General features: G+C 37.3%; 1 protein-coding gene and 1 pseudogene across 4 annotated transcripts in view; both read right to left on the bottom strand.

Annotated features, from left to right (window-relative positions):
• Window positions 1-23,354, bottom strand: part of CCDC169 (coiled-coil domain containing 169) — a 54,676-nt gene that overhangs the window by 9,460 nt on the left and 21,862 nt on the right. For all 4 annotated transcript variants that reach the window (XM_036091003.2, XM_036091007.2, XM_078070456.1 and 1 more), the window contains 3 exons: window positions 13,781-13,879; window positions 13,508-13,561; window positions 6,694-6,770 (listed from right to left, as the gene is read on the bottom strand). In XM_036091003.2, coding sequence (XP_035946896.1) covers window positions 6,694-6,770; window positions 13,508-13,561; window positions 13,781-13,879 — 230 coding nt within the window. The remainder of the gene's footprint in view (window positions 1-6,693; window positions 6,771-13,507; window positions 13,562-13,780; window positions 13,880-23,354) is intronic.
• LOC144378740 (peptidyl-prolyl cis-trans isomerase D pseudogene) lies at window positions 9,767-10,957 on the bottom strand (annotated as a pseudogene).

Here is a 23,354-nt window from a genome sequence, read left to right as displayed (position 1 = left end):
CTCAAATAAATAAAATCTTAAAAAAAAAAAAAAAAGAGGAAGAAAAAGAAGAATTAAGTTGGAGTAATCACACTTTCTTATTTCAAAACTTAGTGAAAACCTAGTCATCAAGACAGCACGGCACTGGCATAAGGACAGACTTATAAATCAATGGAGTAGAACTGAGAGTCTAGAAATAAACTTGTATGTTTATGGTTGATTTTTTAAAAGGGTGCAAGGACAATCAAATGGAGAAGAATAGTCTTTAGAACAAATAGTGCTAGGACAATGGGATAGACACGTGCAAAAGACTGAAACTGGATCCCAGTCTCACACTATATACAAAAATTGACTCAAAAATGAATCAATGGTGACTAACATAACATAATAAAATAAAATTAAAAAAATAAATAAAAGCAATCATAAAAAAAATGAATCAAAAAGGACCTAAAACTATAAAACTCTTAGAAGAAAACATATGTATAAATCTTTGTGCTCTTGGATTAGGCAAAAAATCCTAGGAAGCCAAGGTCAATTGGCCTTCATCCAAATCAAAACTTTTGTGCTTCAAAGGACATCATCAAGAAAGAAAAAATAACAACAACAAAGAATGTAGGAAAATATTTGCAAAACATGTATCTGATAAAGTCTAGTAACCAGAATATATAAAGTACCCTTATAACACAACAACAAGACAACAACCCAATTTAAAAATGGGCAAAAGGGGGTGCATAGGTGGCTCAGTAGGTTAAGTGTCTCTCTTCAGCTCAGGTCATGATCCTAGGGTCCTGGAATGGAGCCCTGCTTTGGGCTCCCTGCTCAGTGGGGAGACTGCTTCTCTCTCCTCTTCTGCCACTGCCCCTGCTTGTGCTCTCTTTCTCTCTCTCTCTCAAATACATAAATAAAATCTTTTAAAAAATGGGCAAATGACTTGAACAGACATTTCTCCAAAGAAGATATACAAATGGAAAGCAAGTACACAAAAAGATGCTTAACATTGTTAGTCCTTGGGGAAGTACAAATCAAAACTACAATGAGATACCACTTCACAAGTACTGGGATGGCTAAAAAAAGGACAATAACAAATGTTGATAAAGATTTGGAGAAACTGGAACCCTCATACATTGCTAAAGGGAAAATAAAATGGTGCAGTCACTCTGGAAAATAGTTTGGCAGTTCCTTAAAAAGATAAAACAGTTATCAATTGACTCAGCAATTCCATTCCAAGGCATATATCCAAACCGAATTAAAAACATATATGCACAAAAACTTGTGTAAGAATGTTCATAGCAGCATTATTCACAATGGTCAAAAGGTGTAAACAACCCAAATGTCCACCAACTGATTAATGGACAAACAAAATGTGACAGATCCAAGAACTGGAATATTATTCAGCCACAGAAAGTAATAAAGTACTGATATATGCTCCTACATGAATGAACCTTGAAAAATTATGCTAAGTGACAAAGGCACATAAGGCCACATATTATTTGTTTCCATTTATATGAAATAACAAGAATAAATAAATCTATAGAGACAGAAAGTAGATTAGCAATTGCCAGGGGCTAGGGGGAGGGAGGAATGGAGAGTGAATGCTAATGGATAAAGGGGTTTTGGAGGGAGATGAAAATGTTCTTTAAGCACATAGCAGTGATGGTTGTGCAACTTTGTGAATACACCAAAAAGCAATGAGTTTCGCTTTAAAAGGGTAAATTTTGGATAACCCAACATATAGAAGAATGAAACTGGACCACTTTCTTACACCATACACAAAAATAAATTCAAAATGGACGAAAGACCTAAATGTGAGATGGGAAAACAAATGGAAACACTAAAGCAATTAGACACAAGTATCCCATAAATAATTACCTTGACTTCCTATATACATCTAGTCCCAAACGAAGTTATCAAGGTTTAGGTTTTTTCTATGTTTATTTAAAATCTTCGTTGTTCTTCCCTTAGTAGAACCAATGGAACCTTATAAAAACAGTGCCATATCTTGAATGCCCTTTATGAGCTGGGTGCTCTATAAGTTGTGTTAAAAGTACACATATTCTTATAGAAAATACCAGAAAATATAAATTATCCATAATCTCACTATACTATTTTGTATTATAATTTTTAATTACTACTATAGGTAAAAATTTTCCTGTGTCAATTATATATTTTCCTAGAATGTAATTTTTTGTAACTTTATATATAATATCATCATAGTTAACTGAATTATTCCCTTAATGTTGGATATTTTGGTTGTGTTTTCTCTACTCTAGCTGCTTTTCTTATCAAAAGGGGGTTCCCTAAACAATCTGTCTCTTAATGAGTCCCAGAATCAATTTCCCTCAGGTCCTGTGATTCTAGGGCACTAAGGGTTGTCTTATTTTCTTCTTTAGAGCTTTTAATCACTCTAGAACACTTCTAAGGAGAAAAAAAATGAGGATGTTCACACTAAAGGAAAAAAAAAATTATGGTTTTCTACGTTTAGGAACCACTGCTTGTGGTCTCAGCTTTTGAAGTCTTTGCTTGAAGGAATATGATATTTTATAGTTAATACATGCCATAATCATAGTCATAAGGTTACCTATTAACTTGGCAACTTCCAAACCTCATCCTAAGGAGATGATTTCTCCTATTTATCTTAAAGATGATTATCTCTTATTCATCCTTTTAAGATTTTATTTTTAGGTAATCTGTACACCCAATGTGGGGTTTGAACTTAAAACCCTGAGATCAAGAGTTGCAAGCTCCACTGACTGATCCAGCCATGTGCCCCATATTCTTTTTTCAAATAAGTATATGTAAGGATCTCTAGAATACATCTTTTAATAGCAGTATAGATATCTTGTTCATTTTGTGACTATGGTTTCACAAAGTAGGAATATATGCAATAGCTAATATTCAATATCCCTCTTTGAAAGATTTTTTTAATAGTATATCACAGTCAAATGGGTATTTTCTTTCTTTTTTCTTTCTTTCTTTCTTTTCTTTCTAAGAGGAGAGAGAGCACACATGTGAGTGGGGTGGGGGGAGGGGCGGAGGGAGAGGGAGAGAGAATTCTAAGCAGGCTCCATGCCCAGTGCATAGCCCGATGCAGGGCTTGATCTCATGACGGTGAGATCATGACCTGAGCTGAAATCTAGAGTAGGACACTCAACCAACTGAGCCACCCAGGTACCCCATGTGGGTATTTTCTAATGCTCTCATTTATTCTGAACATAGGAAAACTCCATAAGTCAATATTTAACATTAGCATATGTAAGAATATCAACTAAAGCAAACATTAAATGCCACTAAAACTTGATTTCTAAAACATTGCTTTAAGTATACCACATATAGTAGAGTGCACAAAATAGAGATGTAAGATTTGCTTTATAATAAAGCAAATACTCATGTAACCACATCCAGGTCAACAAACAGAACATTGCCATCACATTGGAAGACCTTGTGCTCCTCCTAATTATCATTCCCCTTCTCCTTCCCATTGGTAACCACTATCCTGTCTTCTGACAACACAGTTTAGTTGTGCCTGTCTTTGAACATCATATAAATAGAATCATATTATATGTATTCTTTTATTTCTGGCCTCCTTTCCACAAAACTGTTATAATTATCCATGATGTTGTGTGAACTGTAGTTTGTTTTTATTGTTGTTATTATTCATATATATTTATAATATATTCATGTTACTATTCATAAATATATGAATATTTGTTTTTATATAAGAATATCATATATGTATGAATATATATCTCTCAAAAAATTTTATCTGATCTACTACTGATAGATATTTGAATTCAGTTTATGGTTGTTATGAATAAAGCTGTTATGAACATTCTTGCACAGGTTTTCTTTGGTATAAATATATGCAACATTCTGTTAGGTATATAACTAAGAGTCCAACTGTTGGGTTATAGAGTAGGTATATGATCAGCTAAATGTAGGAAGTAATACTAAACACTATTCCAAAGTGGTTGCATAAATTTACATTTCATATCTTTGACAACACTTGGAATCATCAATCTTTAAAATTTGTGGTGGCCTCTCATAATTTTAACTTGCATTCCACTGAATAAGTAATGGTGTTTGAGTCCATTGGCCATTTGGATATCCTCCTCTATGAGGTACTTAACACTAAAACTTGGTTTAAAGACTAAAACTTGAATCAAAAAGTGTACTAAGTTCCAGAGTTGAGGCAATAACTCAGAACAACAATACTTTAAAGTAGTACCAATTATATATACCTAATTTGGAAGGTTATAGGTATATAGAAATGTTTCTATTATTTGAGTTATTTGGTTTATTAATATTTCCAGAAAGTGGAGAGGTTTTTTCCCATTTGTATGACCATTAATTCACTCATGCATTCATTAAAAAATTAGTAAATTAAATAAATTAGTACTATTTATTTATGCCAGGCACTGTATTCAACATTAGGCTCTACCAAAGATGGAAGTGACAGGCACTGTATTCAACATTAGGTTCTACCAAGGATGGAAGTGACATATCCAAGACCAAGCATGTGCAGTGCCAGAGGGCACAGACAAGCTTACTGAGCAGGTGGATGATGTGGTCTGGGATACCTGCTCAGTAATCTTGTGATGCACTAGTACCTCCAGCTCAGTTCAGACCTAAGGCATGGAGGGCCCTAAAGAGAAACTGATCATCAGGATGATATAGCAGGGGGCAAGGAGGAATGGGTTTGGCATCCAGGTCATCTACTTGAGTGTCTTTTAGTACCACCTTGCCCAATTTGACAGTTATGTGGATGAGAACCATTTATAACATGGCCTGGAAAGGATATGACAAACTGGGCTCTGATTCTCAGGGTAGGTCACCCCATCAGAGGAAGAGAAAGTCCATACTTCATTCACTGATGAATCAGCTTGATACATGAGACTGCAGCTGCACGGTAGCCCTATTCTCTCTGCCCAAATCTATTTCCTTCCCTTCTCCTCGAGGTACTCATTCTAAGAATGCTTAAGAGTAAACTTCCTACATGCTGATTTCCATTTCAGAGTCTGCTCCCGGAGAGATCCAACCTACAACAGCATCAGTGGAAAACTAAACTGCCCTAACAGACCTATAGTATAATAATATAGATGTGTATGTGTGTTAATACATGAGTAGAATGAGTTTTATTTGTATTTTCAAAATATTTCTCCATTATTTAAGCAAATTTGAATAAAAGAGGTATTATCTTTCTAAAATATAATTGGAAGATAAATATAAAAATAAAAAAGAAATATTAATTGGAAGATAAATGGTAAAAATAAAAAAGAAATATGTAGGATGATTGTGCAGAAAGAGTTATTGTAGCAAGCCTGAAACTAGAAAGGCCTTCTTTCAAGGTTGGCCCTTGGCTGGTGTCTGGGAACTTAGTGGTAAAAAGTTCCCTACACTGATATAAAATTTTCCTTAAATGAAAAAGAATGGCTTACTGTACTTAAACTGTACAAACAATATGGTTTCTGTGAACATGTTTTCCTTCTGGAAGTCTGGAATTTGGTATGTGCTAAGCAAAGGGTACCTACACGACTGGCCCCCAGTAAAAAACGTGGGTACTAAGTATCTAATGAATTTCCCTGGAAGATCAAATTTCATGTGTTGTCACACATTGTTCCACGACCTACTGCTGGAGGAGCAAAGTGTGTCCTTTGTGACTGCACTAGAGGACTTTTAGAAGCTCGTGCCTGGTTGCTTCCAAACTTCACCCCATACACCTTTTCCCTTTGATGAGTTTTCTTTGTATCCTTTGGCTGTAATACATCCAAGCTGTATGCACAAATATATGCTGAGTCCTGTGTGCTGTTCTAGCAAATCACTGAACATGGGACTGGTCTTGGGGCCCCCCAGCACAGAGGTATAATAGTTTTCAGAGGGAAGTCATTTTCCAGAATTTAATGTTTTCACTATATTTCTATTGATATTAAATGTACAGGATAATAAGTTATAATTTAAAATATTTATGACTACTCAAGGAAGAACACACTTTTATCCATCTAGCCATATATTGGACAAAATGTTGCTATCCCATGAATCTCCACCAAAAACACTTGCTATATTGCATATACCTTTTATGCCTGTATTTGAAAAGAATTCTGACTTATCGCTAATTTATATCCTGGTTTACTCTTTTGATATTGTTAAGTTATATATGAATATATTCACCTACATAGAAAAGGTTATATAAGACAAGGATTGCTTGGCTAATTATTCTGTACTTAGTATAGAACAGGAAAAATTATGTGTAGATATAACCTCCTAAACCCATAAAACATTCCTCTGTTCTTTATTCATCCTAAATTATTTTTGTTTGCATTGGAAAACACAGTTTTCCACTGATGCTGCACTGTCTTCTACACTAATTTCATGTCTATATTTCGTCTGTAAAAAAGTTAAGGCTGGTAATTTAATTGTATTTATATTGTTAATGGTGTAGATTTAGGCTTCTCTTGGGTAGCGTATTGTTTTAGCTTAGAAAATAAGAACTTATCTTGTTGGAAGACAAAACATATTCTTGGGATCTACAAAAATGTATATAAATAGTGAATAGAGAGCATAAATTTCTTTAAGTTCTTTTACCATCTGTTTTTTATTTTATATCGTTGCTATAAAATCTAGAAGTTCAACTTCCAAAATATAATGGACACCTGTTTTGTCAGTATCATTCACATGCAAATATAATTAATTAGAAACGAAAGATATAGTTAGACTTACATTTTCACTAGCTTCTCTTTCATTCTAGGCAGTTGATCCATCTGTTGCCTTTTAGAAACTTGGTATGAGTCAGAGACCTGAAATACAAACATTTGAGCATTTGTCCTCTTATTTCATGACTGATTTTGGAGATAAGAGGAACAGTCCATTCTCAATTAACTCTTTTATAACCAGGCCCTTAAGTGGTATGCATAAGAGAAGCTAAAGAATAATGGGAAATTCTGGGCTTCTCCAGTATTAAAAGGTTTCTAAAGATTATGGAAACTCCTTTATCTCAACCCTACATTCCATGTGATTTTTAAAATAAATATAGAGGAAATTGTGAAAATCATATCATCTTTGTGGTATAAAGATCATTAAAAGTTTTCATAACAGACACTGAATATAAATAATACATATACTCTGCCATTAAGAAAGATATGACAATAGAAGTGGAAATGGAAAAACAAGATCATATTTTCATTTTTGTTTGTTTTGAGATACTTCTGTGATACAAAAGTAGAGACTTCCTGTAGGTGGTATAAATAAAATTCCCAGTACAGGAACAGTTGAAGCTGGTGACCTTAGAGATGGCATTGAAGACATGAGTAAATGAGATCATTCAGTAAGAACACAGAGAGAAGTAAGAGAGTTGATGATAAAAACTTGAGAAAGCAACTTTTAAGGGGTAGGAGAATTACTAAAGGCCATCCCTTAAAAAATAGGAAAACAGGAAAAAATACTGGCATGGAAGTCATGAGGTGGGTGATATTCAAAAAGTGAGCATAGTTAGCAATATGAAATGCCTCAGAGATGTCTACACTACCAGGAGGTTTGAAAAGGAGTCTTTATGTTTGGCTATTAAAAAGTAAACTGTGCCAGAGCCCAGTGCTGGGGGTCAGAAAGGAATTGAAAGAGATCTAAGACTAAAAGCAAAGCAGTGAGTATATCCACCCTTGCACGAAGTTTGACTGAGAAAAGAAAAGCTAAGGTAGTAGTTTTATTAAGACAGGGTAAAATAGGGGCACCTGGGTGGCTCAGTCGGTTAAGCGGCTGCCTTCGGCTCAGGTCATGATCCTGGGGTCCTGAGATTGAGCCCCACGTCCGGCTCCCTGCTCAGTGGAGAGCCTGCTTCTCCCTCTCCCTCTGCCTGCCACTCTGCCTACTTGTGCTCTCTCTCTCTCTGTCAAATAAATAAAATCTTTAAAAAAAAAAAAAGATGGGGTAAAATAAAAGTTGGTTTCTGTTTTATTTTGGTGGAAGAGATGAGTATCTTTGTGAAGATGTTAGATCATCTTTGCTAAGTGGGACAATTTTGGGCACATTGGACCAGATGGAATTCACTCATTTATTCACTCAGTAAATGCTATTGAGCAACCACTATGTGCCACCTCCAGTTTAGCACTGGGGCACAAAGATAAGTCACAGTTCTTACAATCTATTGGAGCATAATACATAGATTATACAATTCACTGCCTTGGCAGAGGTTTGCACAGGTGCTTTGTAAGCATAAGGCAGATGCTAGTTCAAGGCATAGGGGGCCTGGAAGAGTAGCCAATTAAGAGCTAAGGAAAGGACATTCCAGGCAGAAGGAGCAGGAAGGGCCTACAAGTATAAGACAGCATGACATATGCAGGGACCACATATATCTTTGGTCTGGCTGCAATACATGGTGTGAGTAGGGACACAGCTGGAAAGGCAGGTATTGGAAAGGATCCTGTAGACTACACTGAGCTTTGCTGAAATCCTTTGGACGATGCAAAGTCACTGAAGGCTTTAAATAGGGAACATCACCAGAGCTCCTGGGTGGCTCAGTCAGTTAAGCGTCCAACTTTTGATTTCGGCTCAGGTACTGATCTCAGGGTCCTAGGATCCAGCCCCGAGTCGGGCTCCATGCTCGGCGGGGAGTTTGCTTGGGGATTCGCTCCCTCTCTCTCTGCCCCTCCCCCCTCAAATAAATAAATAAATCTTTATTTTTTTTTAAGATTTTATTTTATTTATTTATTTGTCAGAGAGAGAGAGAGAGCAAGCACAAGCAGGGGGAGCAGCAGAGGGAGAGGGAGAAGCAGACTCCCCGCTGAGCAAGGAGCCTGATGCGCGACTCAATCCCAGGACCCTGGGATCATGACCTGAGCCAAAGGCAGACGCTTAACTGACTGAGCCACCCAAGTGCCCCTAAATAAATCTTTTTAAAAAAGTAGGGAACAACACCATATCTGTATTTCAGAATGATTGCTCAGGCAGCAGAGGAGAAAAAATTGAGTATGGTGGGGGCAAGATTTTAATAGCTATGCTGTTGAGATTATATTTCAAGTCTAGATTTAAATCTAGGGAGCTCTAGGGTTCCTGGGTAGCTCAGTCAGTTAAGTGTCTGCCTTCGGCTCAGATCATGATACTAGAATCCCTGGCCTGAGCACCTCCATCCGAAGCCCAGCTTTTTAGGGAGTCTGCTTCTCCTTCTGCCCCTCCCCCTGCTCATGCTCTCTCTCTCTCTCTTTCACTCTCTCTCAAATAAATAAATAAATAAATAAATAAATAAAATCTTTTAAAAAGAAAATAAAAATAAATCTGGGGAGCTCTATTTTCAAATGAATAATAATAAAATAGAGTTGTCCAAAAAGACAACAGAAAGAGCTGGATAGTCTGGAACCTATGACATAAGGAACTGCTAGTGTAACTTTTGTGGTAATTTAATATTTTAGCTTAGGGAAAAAAACTATGGAAACACTTAAGGGTTGTTTTCATATCTTTGAGAAGCTGTCACAGAGGAGACATATAGAATTGTCCTGTGTTCTTCAGTGGAAGAAACTAAAACCAATACGTTTTAAGGAAGGAGAATAAGGAGAATTACATGATGCTTTAACAATTTTAATAATTAGAATTGCCTGACAATGAAACAGAACAGCCTCAGGTTCATTATCTCTAAACCAAAGCATTATATTCAATAGTGTCTCAGATCTACTGCTAAAATTCCACATTTATGGAAACAGAGCTTAAGTATATTATGTGTTACAAGTTCTAGTCAGACTTTCTGCCTGACTTTTTTTTTTTGTAACACTGTTTTATTAAGAGTGGGACATCAGGGATCATATATAACTGACAAAAACCTTTAAATTTTCTTATTGCCTTTATATAACAATCAATGCATATTTAAGTAAAACCGAACTTCTTACTAGGCAAATATTTTTGCATACGCTGCCTTCTCTTTATCTTTTTGTGCTTTTATCTTTTGTTTGACTTTCAGCAATTCTGCCTGGATAGCTTTATCTTCCGGTGCTATCTCCTGAGCTTTCTTAAGATTAGCCAATGCTTGATCGTATTCTTTTAATCCTTGCCATCCTTGAGCTCTACGGTACAATGCTTTGGTATTGGATGGGTCTATTCCAAGAGCCTCCAAACAACTGTCGATTGCTCCCTGCCAATTTGACATCTTCAGTTTACAAGCACCAATATTCAGCATGCAGCTTAAAACTATAGGTTGCAGCTTCGATCTATCTACTTGCTCAATAGTAGCCTTTGAACCTTCCACATATCTTAAAACTTTTGTATATTTTTTAATGGCCATCTCCCAGTTCTGAGATTTGAAAAAAATATTTCCAATATTTTTTACATCTTCTGTTATTAGTAAAATTTTATTTACATCTTTTAAATCTATATCTGCATCCTCAGGGAAGTCTGGATGACTGTCACCAGAGCCATCTTTTGGGAATACGCCCCAATCATCCCCTTCCTTCAATTCTCCGCATTCTGCAATAACACACAATTTGGCAGGTTTTTCACCTTTCACTTCTACATTTTCCAGTATCCTTGCCACACCCATTCCTTTAATTACTTGGCCAAATACCACATGTTTCCCATCCAAGTGAGGAGTCGGGACTGTTGTGATAAAGAATTGAGAACCATTTGTATTGCAGCCTGCATTTGCCATGCTCAATAAACCTTCCTGATCATGCTTATAATCGCAATTTTCATCGTCAAATTTTTCACCATAAATACTTTTTCCACCTGTCCCATTTTGATTTGAGAAGTATCCACCATGAATCATAAATTTCTTAATAATTTGATGGAAAGGGCATCCTTCGAAATGGAGAGGTTTCCCAGTGGTGGGTCCAATGCCTTTTTCTCCTGTATACAATGCACGAAAATTTTCTGCAGTTTTGGGTACAATATCTGCAAACAATTCTAAGACAATTCGACCAACTCAATCCCCTCCGATGTCCACATCAAATAAGACTCTGGGGTTACTGGGGTTGGAGGGCTTAGTTTGGGGGGATGGGTGCGACATTTTGAATTGCAGATGCGCTTGGGAGCAAACTCAGAGAACCTCGTGGACGACCGGCAGCTCAACCCAAAAGCGGTTTTCTCCTCTGCCTGACTTTTAAGTAATGCAACAAACCTGTATCTTCTTACAACTCAATGTCCGTACTGTACACATATTGCATAAATTAGAAAAATCCTGAGATATGGAAACTCACAGTTTCACTCAAAACAGTGAAGACAGCAGAAGTATAAACAGCAGCCTCAGCAAATAGCTCTAGTTATCTACCTAAGAATCAATTATTTATGTATTCAGCATGGAAGGAACTGCAGATCATCCGTTGACCTTTCCCATCACCCTAATATCCACATGGTCAGAACCATCTTTGACTATAAAGATTAACAATTCATTCTAGAGTGAAAATCCTTATTAACATTTATACTGGGGAACAGGATTAACATCTTCCTGGGAAGCTGTTAAAATAGGCTTTGATTGTATGTTCAGTGATCCTGTATAATCAGAAGTAGAACCTATTTCACCTTAGTGAATTTTTCAGATAAACAAATAAAGCTAAAGGAGGAAGGCTGAGGCAAGTAGAAATTCTAATGCCCCTGTCACAGAGTGAGAGGCTACGGAGATCAGGAAAGAAAACAGGAAAATAATGTTCACCACTTACTAGAATTTAGAACATATTATGGGCCAGGCATTTTACTCAGCACTTTATATACCTTTCATCTCTAAACACTCACAAATCCCCTGCAAGACAGTACTATTATTTCCCGTTCTACCAAGAAGGAAAGAAATTAGGCCCCAAAAGTTCACACTACAATTAGGTACCAAGCTGGGATTTAAATCCAAATTTAAATGACTCTAAAACCTGTGGTCTTTCCTCAAATCATGGTCTTATAAAGCAGTTAGCATTTATGCTAGAACTTGAAGGAAACAGAATTGGCACATATGAAAAGCAGCATATTCCAGGTGGAGTCATGGTCTAAGGAAAGGCATGAGGGTGCCTGCCTCAGTTGGCAGTGATGCCAACTGAGTATCCAGGACCATCAAGTATGAACTGACTGTTTAATGGGTAAGAGACTACAGGAGTGATTCTATTTTTTTTTTTTTTAAGATTTTATTTATTTATTTGACAGAGAGAGACACAGAGAGAGAGGGAACACAAGCAGGGGGAGCGGGAGAGGGAGAAGCAGGCTTCCCGCCGAGCAGGGAGCCCAATGAGGGGCTTGATCCCAGGACCCTGGGATCATGACCCGAGCCAAGGGCAGATACTTAATGACTGAGCCACCCAGGTGCCCCAGGAGCGATTCTATTTTGTCTCAATTCCCTAACTGAATCTTAGTCACTACTAGAAAAAAAAAAAAAAAGAAGTCCAAGCCTCCCTTTACCCACCACTGCCCTGACTTTCATTCCCAAATTGTTCTATACGTTCCCTTATCAGCTCCAAGCCCCAATCCTAACTCCCTTCCTCTCCAACCTTTCATTGATCCTCTGGAAATACCAAATCAGTGATTAGCAGACTATCTTTATGGCAAACCCAGCCCTCAAGGTCCTCTACTTCCTTGCCTCACCTAGTTAATGTCCTGAAGACTCCAACCTACTTCTTGGCCCTTCCTCCCCTGACCATCCCTTTGAAACTCTTCAGAGCTATATTCTAAACTATCTTTTCTTTTCACCCTGTATACTCTCCCTGATGCATTTCATTCATTCATATGGCTTCATTTACTATCTATATGCTAATAATTTCCATGTCTATATCTCCAATTTTTATCTTTTCTACCCTGAGATTCATATATCCAACTGCTCTTTGGACACTTCCATTTAGATAATGTGCATTGAAAACTAAACTCATACCCTGATTTTAAAACATATATCAAAATAAAGTTAACAAGGATTAAATATTTAAATGTAAAACATTTAGCCAAGTACTAAAAAAAAATGTGATAAATGTTATGAAACATTGAGATGAAGACTTTTAAACTATGACATCAGAAGCCATAAATAAAAATTGGCTCTGACAACATCAAAACAAAAACTCAGTAATACTAACATCATCAAAAATAAAACTGAAAAGCAAATGAAAAACTATGGAAAATATGTGCAACATCATTCATAATTTACTGATCACTTTCCTGTCCTGTCATTTGTATGTACACACTTTCCTATCTTGTATTGTAAGTACACCCTTTCTAGTAATAGTGCAGTATCTTAGGCCTCACTGTGAATAATTATGACATAATATGTCATGAATTTCATGATAACAGAGGGATAACTGCTTATTTGCTTGAATTCTAGAAATTATAGATCAAACTAAAAGGATAACTAAGGAAGCAAACATGCAAAATATTCCCTTAATCTGGGAAACTTTTATCTCCTTGTTACCGTTTTATAAAACCTATAAATTTTCCTTTTCACCTTCCATATTTAGAAACTTGGTACATTTTCTCCCATAATTCCAACATATGTTTGTTTATCAAACCAAACCAATCAAAAGCCTAGAAAAGTGAAAAATGTAATTTACAGTAAGAGGAAACTCTTAAAATTTGGAAGTAAGACAACAAAAGTTACCTGAGACATTTCAGCTAGGTATCTACGGCGCTCATTGTTGGTCTTGTGGTAAGCCTAGAGGAAAAATACATAAGTAAAGAATCCAACATCAGAGAGGATTTGCAATATTAGCAAGACTATTACTAAGTCAAGTTTATGTCAATGCTGTTTTTTAAAATAGTGTAGGAAATAGTTTTTTAAGTATTTTGTGATAACAATATAGTAGGTTTGTAGATAACATACTAAAAATAATGGCAGTTACAAAGAAATGTCTAGTACAGAATAAAAACAAACCTTTGATTCTTGTTCCAGTCTCAGTGCACAGTCTTTCACTTGATTTCCAAGGCTTCTTTTCTCTTTTTCTAGCTGTTTAAGTAATGTATTTAAGTATTCCTGAAAGTATAAATAGTAAATTTTTACATGTACTCATGTTCTAAATAACAGTAAGAAATTTCTTCACTGGCAAATGCCTACCTCATAACATTCTGTGACTTCAAATTCTATAATATGTACCTTTTAAGTAATAGCAATAATAATAATTAAAATATTTATTTAATCCTAACAGTATTCCAAGTCTGTACTTGTGCTAAGTGCTTTCCATAGATTATTTCATTTAATCCTTATAAAAGCCAGGAAGATGGCTAATATATTTATTTCCATTTTACTGTTGAGAAAATTGTATCTGATAGATGTTAAGTAACTGGTCCAAAGACACACAGCTAATAAATGGTAGAGCTGGAATTAGAAGCCAGGTAGTTTGGGGTGCCTGGCTGGCTCAGTCAGTGGAGCATGAGACTCTTGACCTCAAGCCCCATGTTGGATGTAGAGATTACTTAAAAATAAAATCTAAAAAAAAAGAACCCAGGTAATCTGACTCCAAAGGCCACACATGCTAAACAATATTATTATATATTTTTCATATGACTGATTCCAGTGTAATAATAGTACAGTAGAAGAACAGACAATAAAGTTGATGACCAGGAGAATTGAGAAAATATTGCAGGGTAGGACAGTTCTGGAAACTAAGACCTCAAGCCAAATACCATTCATCACAAATAGCTGGAGCTGAGTAGAGGTTTGGCCAAATGCCAGAGCAATACTGCATTACAGCCATTTGGTTTAAAAATTTAATCCTTAAACCAACAGCTAGTTATTTGCAGTAACTCCAGTTATTTCTCATATTCTTACACATTACCACATTAACATTAAAAAATCTCCAAACTGAATTCTACATAACCCTTGTTGGTCATGATTTAGGTCACTTAAGTTATTAAAAGAAACATTTAAAGAAAAAGAGAAGCAGCTGATTTAAATCTTCACAAAGCAAAACTGCAAGATATTTTAGAGCTCATACCCTCCTCCTGAAAAACAGCTAATTCTCTAAAAACTTATTTTCTCTCCTAGATACTTGTTAATACTTATTAGAATATAAAAAATTGTATCAATAGAATAATTAGGTCAGCTGAAACAAGGCAAGTTCTTGTCTCTAAAAATAACACCAGTGATAATACAAATCTCTTGGTTATGACAATTCTCCACTATGCATATTTGGTTACCATTAAAACATAACTGGGTGATATTTCACAGGCAGGCCTTATTTGTCTTTGAAAACCATGCACTGGTGTCATAAATGGCCTGCAGTCCCCCTCCCCCAAATACAAACTTGCTCCAGAAGAAAGTCCATGAAAGCCCCACAAATTTAAGAGGTTAAACTGAGTTATCTTATAGAAAATTAAACCCTTATGAAATAAACCACTGCTCAAGTATGAAGAGTTTTTGAAGAAATAATCAAGGAGTGATGGAAGTAGTTCAAAATTTTGCTGTATAGACCCTTGCTAGGAGAATTCCAAGCTTAGTCTACCATAGTAACATGGTGTAGTTACATCATTTGTTAAATACATTTTTATAAATGTAAAAGAGAATCTAACTCTTTTTAATATTGTTTCAATGGGAAAATGCACTCTAAGTTCTAAAAGAAATTAGCTTATCAATAAACTACAGGAATATAAATTATTTTTATATTAAAGATGACCTGAATGAGATATGACCCAAAACTCTAGAAATTCATACAAGAAACATACATATGAAATAGGTAAAATTCAAGGCAATACATGACTAAATGCCAATATGTTAAACAGAGACAATAAATGCTCACAAGTTTTTGAAAGAGGCTGATCAACTTGGGCTAGAGCACTCAGGATCCCCCAAAGGGGAAGGATCTGAATGGGCAAAAAAGAGGGAGAAGGGGAGCTATATATTGATCAAAGACTTGAGTCAAATGATTACTTAGTGGTAATGATAGAGCTAAAGCAAGATATCTGAGCAATAAATAAGAGATAAGGTAAGATAAATAAGGAAGGACCTGGTTATAGAAGACTTAGACTGCCAGGCTCAGAAGCTAAACCCTGGGAGCTATCGGAAATTATTAAACAAGTGGCATGATGAGAGCAGGGCGTTAGGAATACTAATTAAGTGGCAATTTCTATGACAAAGGATGTTTTATGTTATTTATTGATGTGGATTTGCAGTTCTAAGCTTTGCAGCTTAAATTTATTTATTTACTTACTTATTTTTATTATTTATTTATTTATTTATTGAGAGCGTGAACTGGTTGGGGTGGGCAGGATGCGGTGGGGGAGTGGGAAGGGCAGAGGGAGAGGGAGAGAATCTCAAGCCAACTCAGCGCTGAACGCAGAGCTTGATATGGGGCACGACCATCTCACAACCCTGAGATCTTGACCTGAGCCTAAATCAAGTCAGACGCCCAATCGACTGAGCCACCCAGGCACCCCCAAAGCTTAAATATTCTTTGTGTTAGACTATATCTCGCTACTATTCCTATCCTGACTAAATTCCTTGTCTTATCACCTAATTTTACAATTCATTCATTTATTCAAAATATATTCATCAAGCAGCTCCTATGTGCCAGACATTGTGCTAAGGATACCACAGTGAGAATTATAAACACAGACCCTGTCCTCATGGAGCTGAGAGTCTTACATGGTTTACCTTGGTGAATGTGACAGGTAAGCTTGAGAAGAATCTGTATTCTGTCGTTGGATGGAATATTCTATAAATGTCAGTTGATTGAGTTGGACTGACATTGCTGTTCAGGTCAACTATGTCTTTATTGACTTTTCTCCGTTTTTGATCTATCAGTTACTGACAGGGTGGCTGCTGAAGTCTTCAACTTCAATAGTGGATTTGCCTATTTTTCCTCCATTAATTCATCAAAATCACTATTTAAGCATTCCTACCAGTTTATGTTTCTAGCAGCTTCGGTTCCAGATAAGCAGATGTTAGTGACTACCTGGATTTGTCTGTTTTATATAGATTTCAGGATGGGAGTTTGCCCTGAAAACTCAGTTCACTGAGTGACTGATTTTCAGATTATTCACCTTTTTCTTGTTGTAATGATAGCACTATGCATATTGGAGCCAAAACCAGAAGTCGAAAACTGTTCTTGATCCTCTTTTCTAATTGGCACAAAAAGAATGCATTCTCCAAGTCAGTGGTTGCATATCCTACACCTGAAGATTTACTAGTCTGCTTTAGCGGTGACACCACACCCGGCAAAGCAGCTGCACTTGGGGCTAATAATTGGTTAAGCCTGCAGCGGCTTACAGTCTTTCTCTACAATACATCCACGCTGGCCATTTAAACAGAGTAATGACAGGCACTAAGACCCTTGCATCTCTTAGGTTTTTATTTGTGGCACTAATCTCTGCTGTCTTCCCTGGGTTAAGAAATTGCTTTTGCTTTACAATTTTGGCCTTGGGTGGGAGAGGGACAGTTCTAAAGTTTCCAATTGGTTTTTCCCATCATGATAGTTTTTACTTCAGAGATGAAGGCCCAGTGTGGGGGTTAACTTCAACTGCCAAGTATAAGTTCAATTACGTACTCAGGGACTGAGAAAATGATCACTGTGAGGGTAGGGGACTCTATGGGCACATAGGATTTGGACGGTGGGCACAGATTCCTATTTGGGGAATCAATGTCAACTCAGACCTCAAAATGTCTGGTTGTTTCCTTTCCCACAGTGTACAGTCATCCACATAAGTGGTCAGAGGCCCTTTTGGAGGAAGACTGGCGATATGGTCATGATACATACATGGACTGATATAGGGTCCTTTCTCCCAGGAACCCAGCTACCTCTTTGGTCAATGATTTCTAGAACTGAAAATTGGTTCAGATCTGGGACATGAGCAAAGAATTGTGCTTTCTATTGGGCTAACTGTCCTCGGCCTCCTGCTCCTCCATTCCTTATTTATTTATTTTTTAATAGATGTTGAACAGCACCCTCATTAACTGGCCTGGCAGCCACATGAGGAGGTGGGGGCAGCTCCTGAGGGGAGAACCCGTTGCCTTATCGGAGGGAGGACTCTGTAGCATCTTCTAAAACAGTGAGTATTCTAGCCCTTACTAGAGGTAGAAGTGGGCCAGAGGGTCCAGCTGGAGTCGTGGAGTCAACAGCCTTAGGGGCACCCATCCAGATGTCCTGTCACACTTTTCAGGATCCCTGGTTATTCCTATTAGGGCCCTGCACTTTGCATAACACACCTGCATGGACTGAGCATTTAAATGCCTCTGGAACTCTGCAACTCACAATCAGGTCTTCAGCCTTGTTGTTCTACAAGTCTGCCCTTCTACTACTGGTATAAAAGACCTCCACCACCAAGACTCTCTGGTTTTCACTCTTAGATATTAGTGCTTGTTAACTATTCTCAGTCTCATTTATCCTTACACAGGGTGTCAATACAACTTAAAAATAACCCCATCTTTTCCAAATGCCTACATCATGGATTCTTCTACAATATTGCCCTCTGCGATAACATTTTCCAAGGTCACCATCAGTGAAGTCTTTAGTAGTTCAACTGCCACACTGAGCCAGGATCTATTGGTGCCACATCTACAGATCAGGACAGCATCCTCTGCCCTGCCACAAAGTAAGTGAGCCAGGCCCAAATCCCCATCTTACCTCCTATTTTTTTGCATCACTCCCAGTGCCTCTAGTTGTAGACTTAGTCTTCTGAGAAGCAGACACCAAGATGGGATTAAATGTGAAAGGATTCTGTTCTCAGAAATGCCTGCCTGCGAGGAAACAGGGAAGGAGCAGGAGAAGGCTGGAAAAGTAGTTTGATTATAATGTAAGTCAGAGCCTTAGTGAAGGGGAAAGGAAAAGAAAGTTAGGTGGAACTGGAAGCATCGTAGGCTGGCATGCAGCCTAAGGAAAGTTTGGCAAAACCATCAAGGAATCCTTAAGCCAAAGTCACTGACAATGGAGTCCCATGTTTTCCAGGAATAGGGTTGCCTTAGTATCCCCACTGTACCCGATATGGGCACGGAGCAGCCCATGGGAGGTGTGGTCTTGGTGCAAAAGTAGTGACGTATTTTGAAGCCTAATACCTGGGGTCCTCAGTCAATTAACTTCCCTATCCTGGGAAGTCTGTGAGGTGCATCCTCTGGGCAGCCAGACTAACAGTCTTTTCTTAAGGGCATTTCAGTTTTTCAACTGAAGAACTGTCCAATCTCCTCCCTTGTGAGGTTTAATCCTAGCCACTGGTTTTCTGGGAATAGAGCAAGGGGAGAAAGCTGAGAGTTCCTTATTCAGATTACATATTTTTGTTTAATTCCATCATTCTTAGACCTCTATCACATTCTCATCCTCCTCTGTGCCTGAAGGCCCAAAATCCAGAGCTTCTGCAGCTTAATTTCTTAATTTCTCCAGAAAATAAACTCCTGACTGAAGGAGAATATCTATCCTGATAGATGTGCTCCTATTCCTATCATCACACTAGAAGTCCTTGCTAATATAATAAGGCAAGAAAAGGAAATAAAATGTATATAGACTGGGAAGGAAGACAAAAAAAAATGTTTGCAGATAACATGATCATCTATGTAGAATATCCAAAATAATAAACAACAAACTCTGGAACTAATAAGTGATTATAACAAGGTTGCAGAATGACCAGGTTTATATATGAAAATCAATTGTTTTCCTATATACTGGCAATGAACAAGTGGAATTTTTTTAAAGATTTTATTTATTTATTTGACAGAGAGAGACACAGCAAGAGAGGGAACACAAGCAGGGGGAGTGGGAGAGGGAGAAGCAGGCTTCCTGCTGAGCAGGGAGCCCGTCATGGGGCTTGATCCCAGGACCCTGGGATCATGACCTGAGCCGAAGGCAGACGCTTACTGACTGAGCCACTCAGGTACTCCTGAACAAGTAGAATTTGAAATTAAAAAACACAATATCATTTACATTAGCACCCTCCAAAATGAAATACTTAGGTATAAATCTAACAAGATTATGTGTAAGATCTGGATAAGGATAACTACAAAACTATGATGAACAAAATCAAAGAACTAAATAAATGGAAAAAATACGCCATGTTCATGGATAGGAAGACTCAATATTGTCAAGATGTCAGCTCTTCCCAACATAATCTATAGATTCAATGCAATCTCAATCAAAATTCCAACATGTTATTTTATGGATATTGATGAACTGATTCTAAAGTTTATAGAAGAAGCAAAAGGCTCAAACAGCCAATATGACTTTGAGCAAGAAGAACAGGGGCACCTAGGTGACTCAGTCGGTTAAGCGGCTGCCTTCAGCTCAGGTCATGATCTCAGCATCCTGGGATCAAGCCCAGTGTCGGGCTCCCTGCTCAGTGGGGAGTCTGCTTCTCCCTCTCTCTTTGCCCCTCCCCCCAGCTCATGCGCGCGCGCTCTCTCTCTCTCTCTCCCTTGCTTGCTCTCACTCTATCTCAAATAAATAAATAAAATCTTAAAAAAGAAAAAGAAGAACAAAATTGGAGGACTGATGTTTACCAACTTCAAGACTTATCAAAAAGCTACAGTAATCAAGATTGGTATTAACAAAAGGATAGATATATAAATAGGACAGAATAGAAAGCCCAGAAATAGACCACCCAGAACAAATAGATCCTTTTTCAACTGATCTTTGACAAAGGAACAAAGGCAATGCCATGGAGCAAAGACAGTTTCTTCAACAAATGGTGCCAGAACAACTGGATATCCACATGCAAAAAAACGAATCTAGACTACACCCTTCACAAAAATTAACCCAAAGTGGATAACAGGGATAAATGTAAAATGCAAAACTAGGGGCGCCTGGGTGGCTCAGTCGGTTAAGCCTTGGCCTTCGGCTCAGGTCATGATCCCAGGGTCCTAGGATCGAGCCCAGCATCAGGTTCCCTGCTCCGTGGGGAGCCTACTTCTCCCACTCCCTCTGCCCCTGCCCCCACTCATGCTCTCTTTCCCTCTCAAATAAATAAATAAATAAATAAAATCTTCAAAAAAATAAAATAAAATGCAAAAATATATAACTCCTGGAATATGACATAAGAGAAAACTTAGATGACCTTGGGTATGGTGATACTTTTTTAGGTACAACACCAAAGGTACTATCCATGAAAGAAATAATAAATAAGCTGGTCTTCATTAAAATTAAAAACTTCTGCTCTGTGAAAGACAATGCCAAGAGAATTAGAAGACAAGCCACACACTGGGAGAAAATATTTGCAAAACACACATCTGATAATGGACTGTTACCTAAAATACACAAAGAACTTTTTTTTTTTTAAAGATTTTATTTATTTATTTCACAGAGAGATAGAACAAGTAGGCAGAGAGGCAGGCAGAGGGAGAGGGAGAAGCAGGCTCCCCGCCAAGCAGGGAACCTGATGCGGGGCTTGATCCCAGGACCCTGGGATCATGACCCGAGCCGAAGGCAGCCACTTAACCGACTGAGCCACCCAGGCGCCCCCACAAAGAACTCTTAAAACTCAACAACAACCTGATTTAAAAATGGACCAAAGATCTTAACAAATACCTCATCAAAGAAGATATATGGATGAAAAATTAGCATATGAGAAAATGCTCCACATCATGTGTCATCAGGGAAATGCAAATTAAAACAACAAGGAGACACCACTACTCATCTATGAGAACGGCCAAAATTCACAACACTGAAAATACCAAATGCCAATGATGATGTGGAGCAATAGAAACTCTCATACAATGCAGGTGGGAATGCAAAATGGTACAGCTTCTTTAGAAGACAGTCTGGCAGGGGTGCCTGGGTGGCTCAGTCAGTTAAGTGTAGGACTCTTAATTTCTGCTCAAGTCATGATCTCAGGGTTATGGGATCGAGCCCCATGTCAGACTCTGTGCTCAGCATGGAGTCTGCTTATCCTTCTCCCTCTGTTCCTCCCCCTGCTAGTGTTCTCTCTCTCAAATAAATGAATAAAATCTTTCAAAAAAAAAAAAAAAAGAAAACAGTCTGGCAGTTTCTTACAAAACTAAACATACTCTTACCATACGATCCAGTGATTGCACTCCTTGGTATTTGCTCAAAGGAGTTGAAACTTAGGTCCCTACAAAAACCTGCATATTTATTCATAGCTGCTAAAACTTGGAGGTAACCAAGATGTCCTTCAGTAGGTGGATGGATAAATGAACTATGATACATCCAGACAATGAAATATTATTCAGCACTAAAAACAAATGAACTATAAAGGCATGAAAAAAACATGGAGGAATCTTAAATGCATATTACTAAGTGAAAGAATCAATCTGAAAAGGTTATATACTGTATGACTGCATCTATATGACATTCTGGAAAAGGCAAAACTATGCAGACAATAAAAAGATCAGTGGTTGCCAGAGGTTGGGGGTGGACAGTGGGAAGGAACAGGTGGAGCACATAGGATTTTTAGGGCAGTGAAAATACTCCGTATTATACTACAAGGATGGATATATGTCATTGTACATTTTCCAAACCCACAGAATGTACAACACCAAGAGTAAACCCTAAGGTAAACTATGGACTTTGGGCGATTATGATGAGTCAATGTAGGTTCATTCCAGTAATGTTGATAACGGGGAGGCTATGCATGTATAGGGGTAGGGAGTATGTGAGAAATCTCTGCACCTTCCTTCCAATTTTGTTAAGAATCTAAAACTGCTCTAAAAAAAAAAGGTATTAAGAAGCACTGAAGTTACTGTAGTATAATTTTAAAGGATTTCTGATGTTTATAATAATGTTTTAATGGATAACTACAAATACCTTGCTTTTAATGATCCAGGGTATTTAATGACTAACACAGTTTTTACAAAATCCAGAATATATTCTCGTTTTCTCCCCAGGACAATTTTTTATATTAATTAATTAATTAATACCTTTTTTAAGAGCAGTTTTAGGTTCTTAACAAAATGGTTTTATCAAAGGCACATATTCTCTCATCGCATCACTTATAATTCATTAGAAGACCCAAACTTAATGTTCTTCATCTTTCCAAGGAGCTTGTTTTAGCTGATTATATAATTAATGGTCAAATACTAGAAAACTATACCTGAAAAGACATACTAAAGCCATAGCTAAATTGAAGATTCCACTGGAAATTAACCAAAAAGAAATTACATACACAAAAATTAATTCTTCTCTTATCATAGAGGAGCTGTTTTGTTTTGTTTCGGATACTAATCAGTACTTAATATTTCACCTATGCTCGTGCCTTAATTTGCTTGGAAAAGGTCACTTCCAACGGTACATTGAAACAACAGGGTAAGAATAAGAAATTTCAGGACACTTTTACATACCTGAAAGCAAATATACTTAGTTGGTTTTTTTTTTTTCTTAAGGCCCTTTCTTCTATCCTAAGTAAAAATGAAGCTCTATTAGCCAACTTTTTAAGCAATGGTAATTGCTATACTATACTAAAGAACATATAAAAACTACAAGTAAAAAAATCACTCTACTGAATGCTTACAAGAGAAAAATATGAGAATACAATTAATCACAGCTCCAAGATATGCCGTACTTTTCAATGAAGGCAAT

This window comes from Halichoerus grypus, chromosome 4 (genome assembly GCF_964656455.1).
Source record: "Halichoerus grypus chromosome 4, mHalGry1.hap1.1, whole genome shotgun sequence".
NCBI classification, from domain to species: Eukaryota; Metazoa; Chordata; class Mammalia; order Carnivora; family Phocidae; genus Halichoerus; species Halichoerus grypus.
The sequence above is the reverse complement of the archived record's forward strand: the minus strand, read 5'-3'. Positions and strand labels throughout refer to the sequence as shown.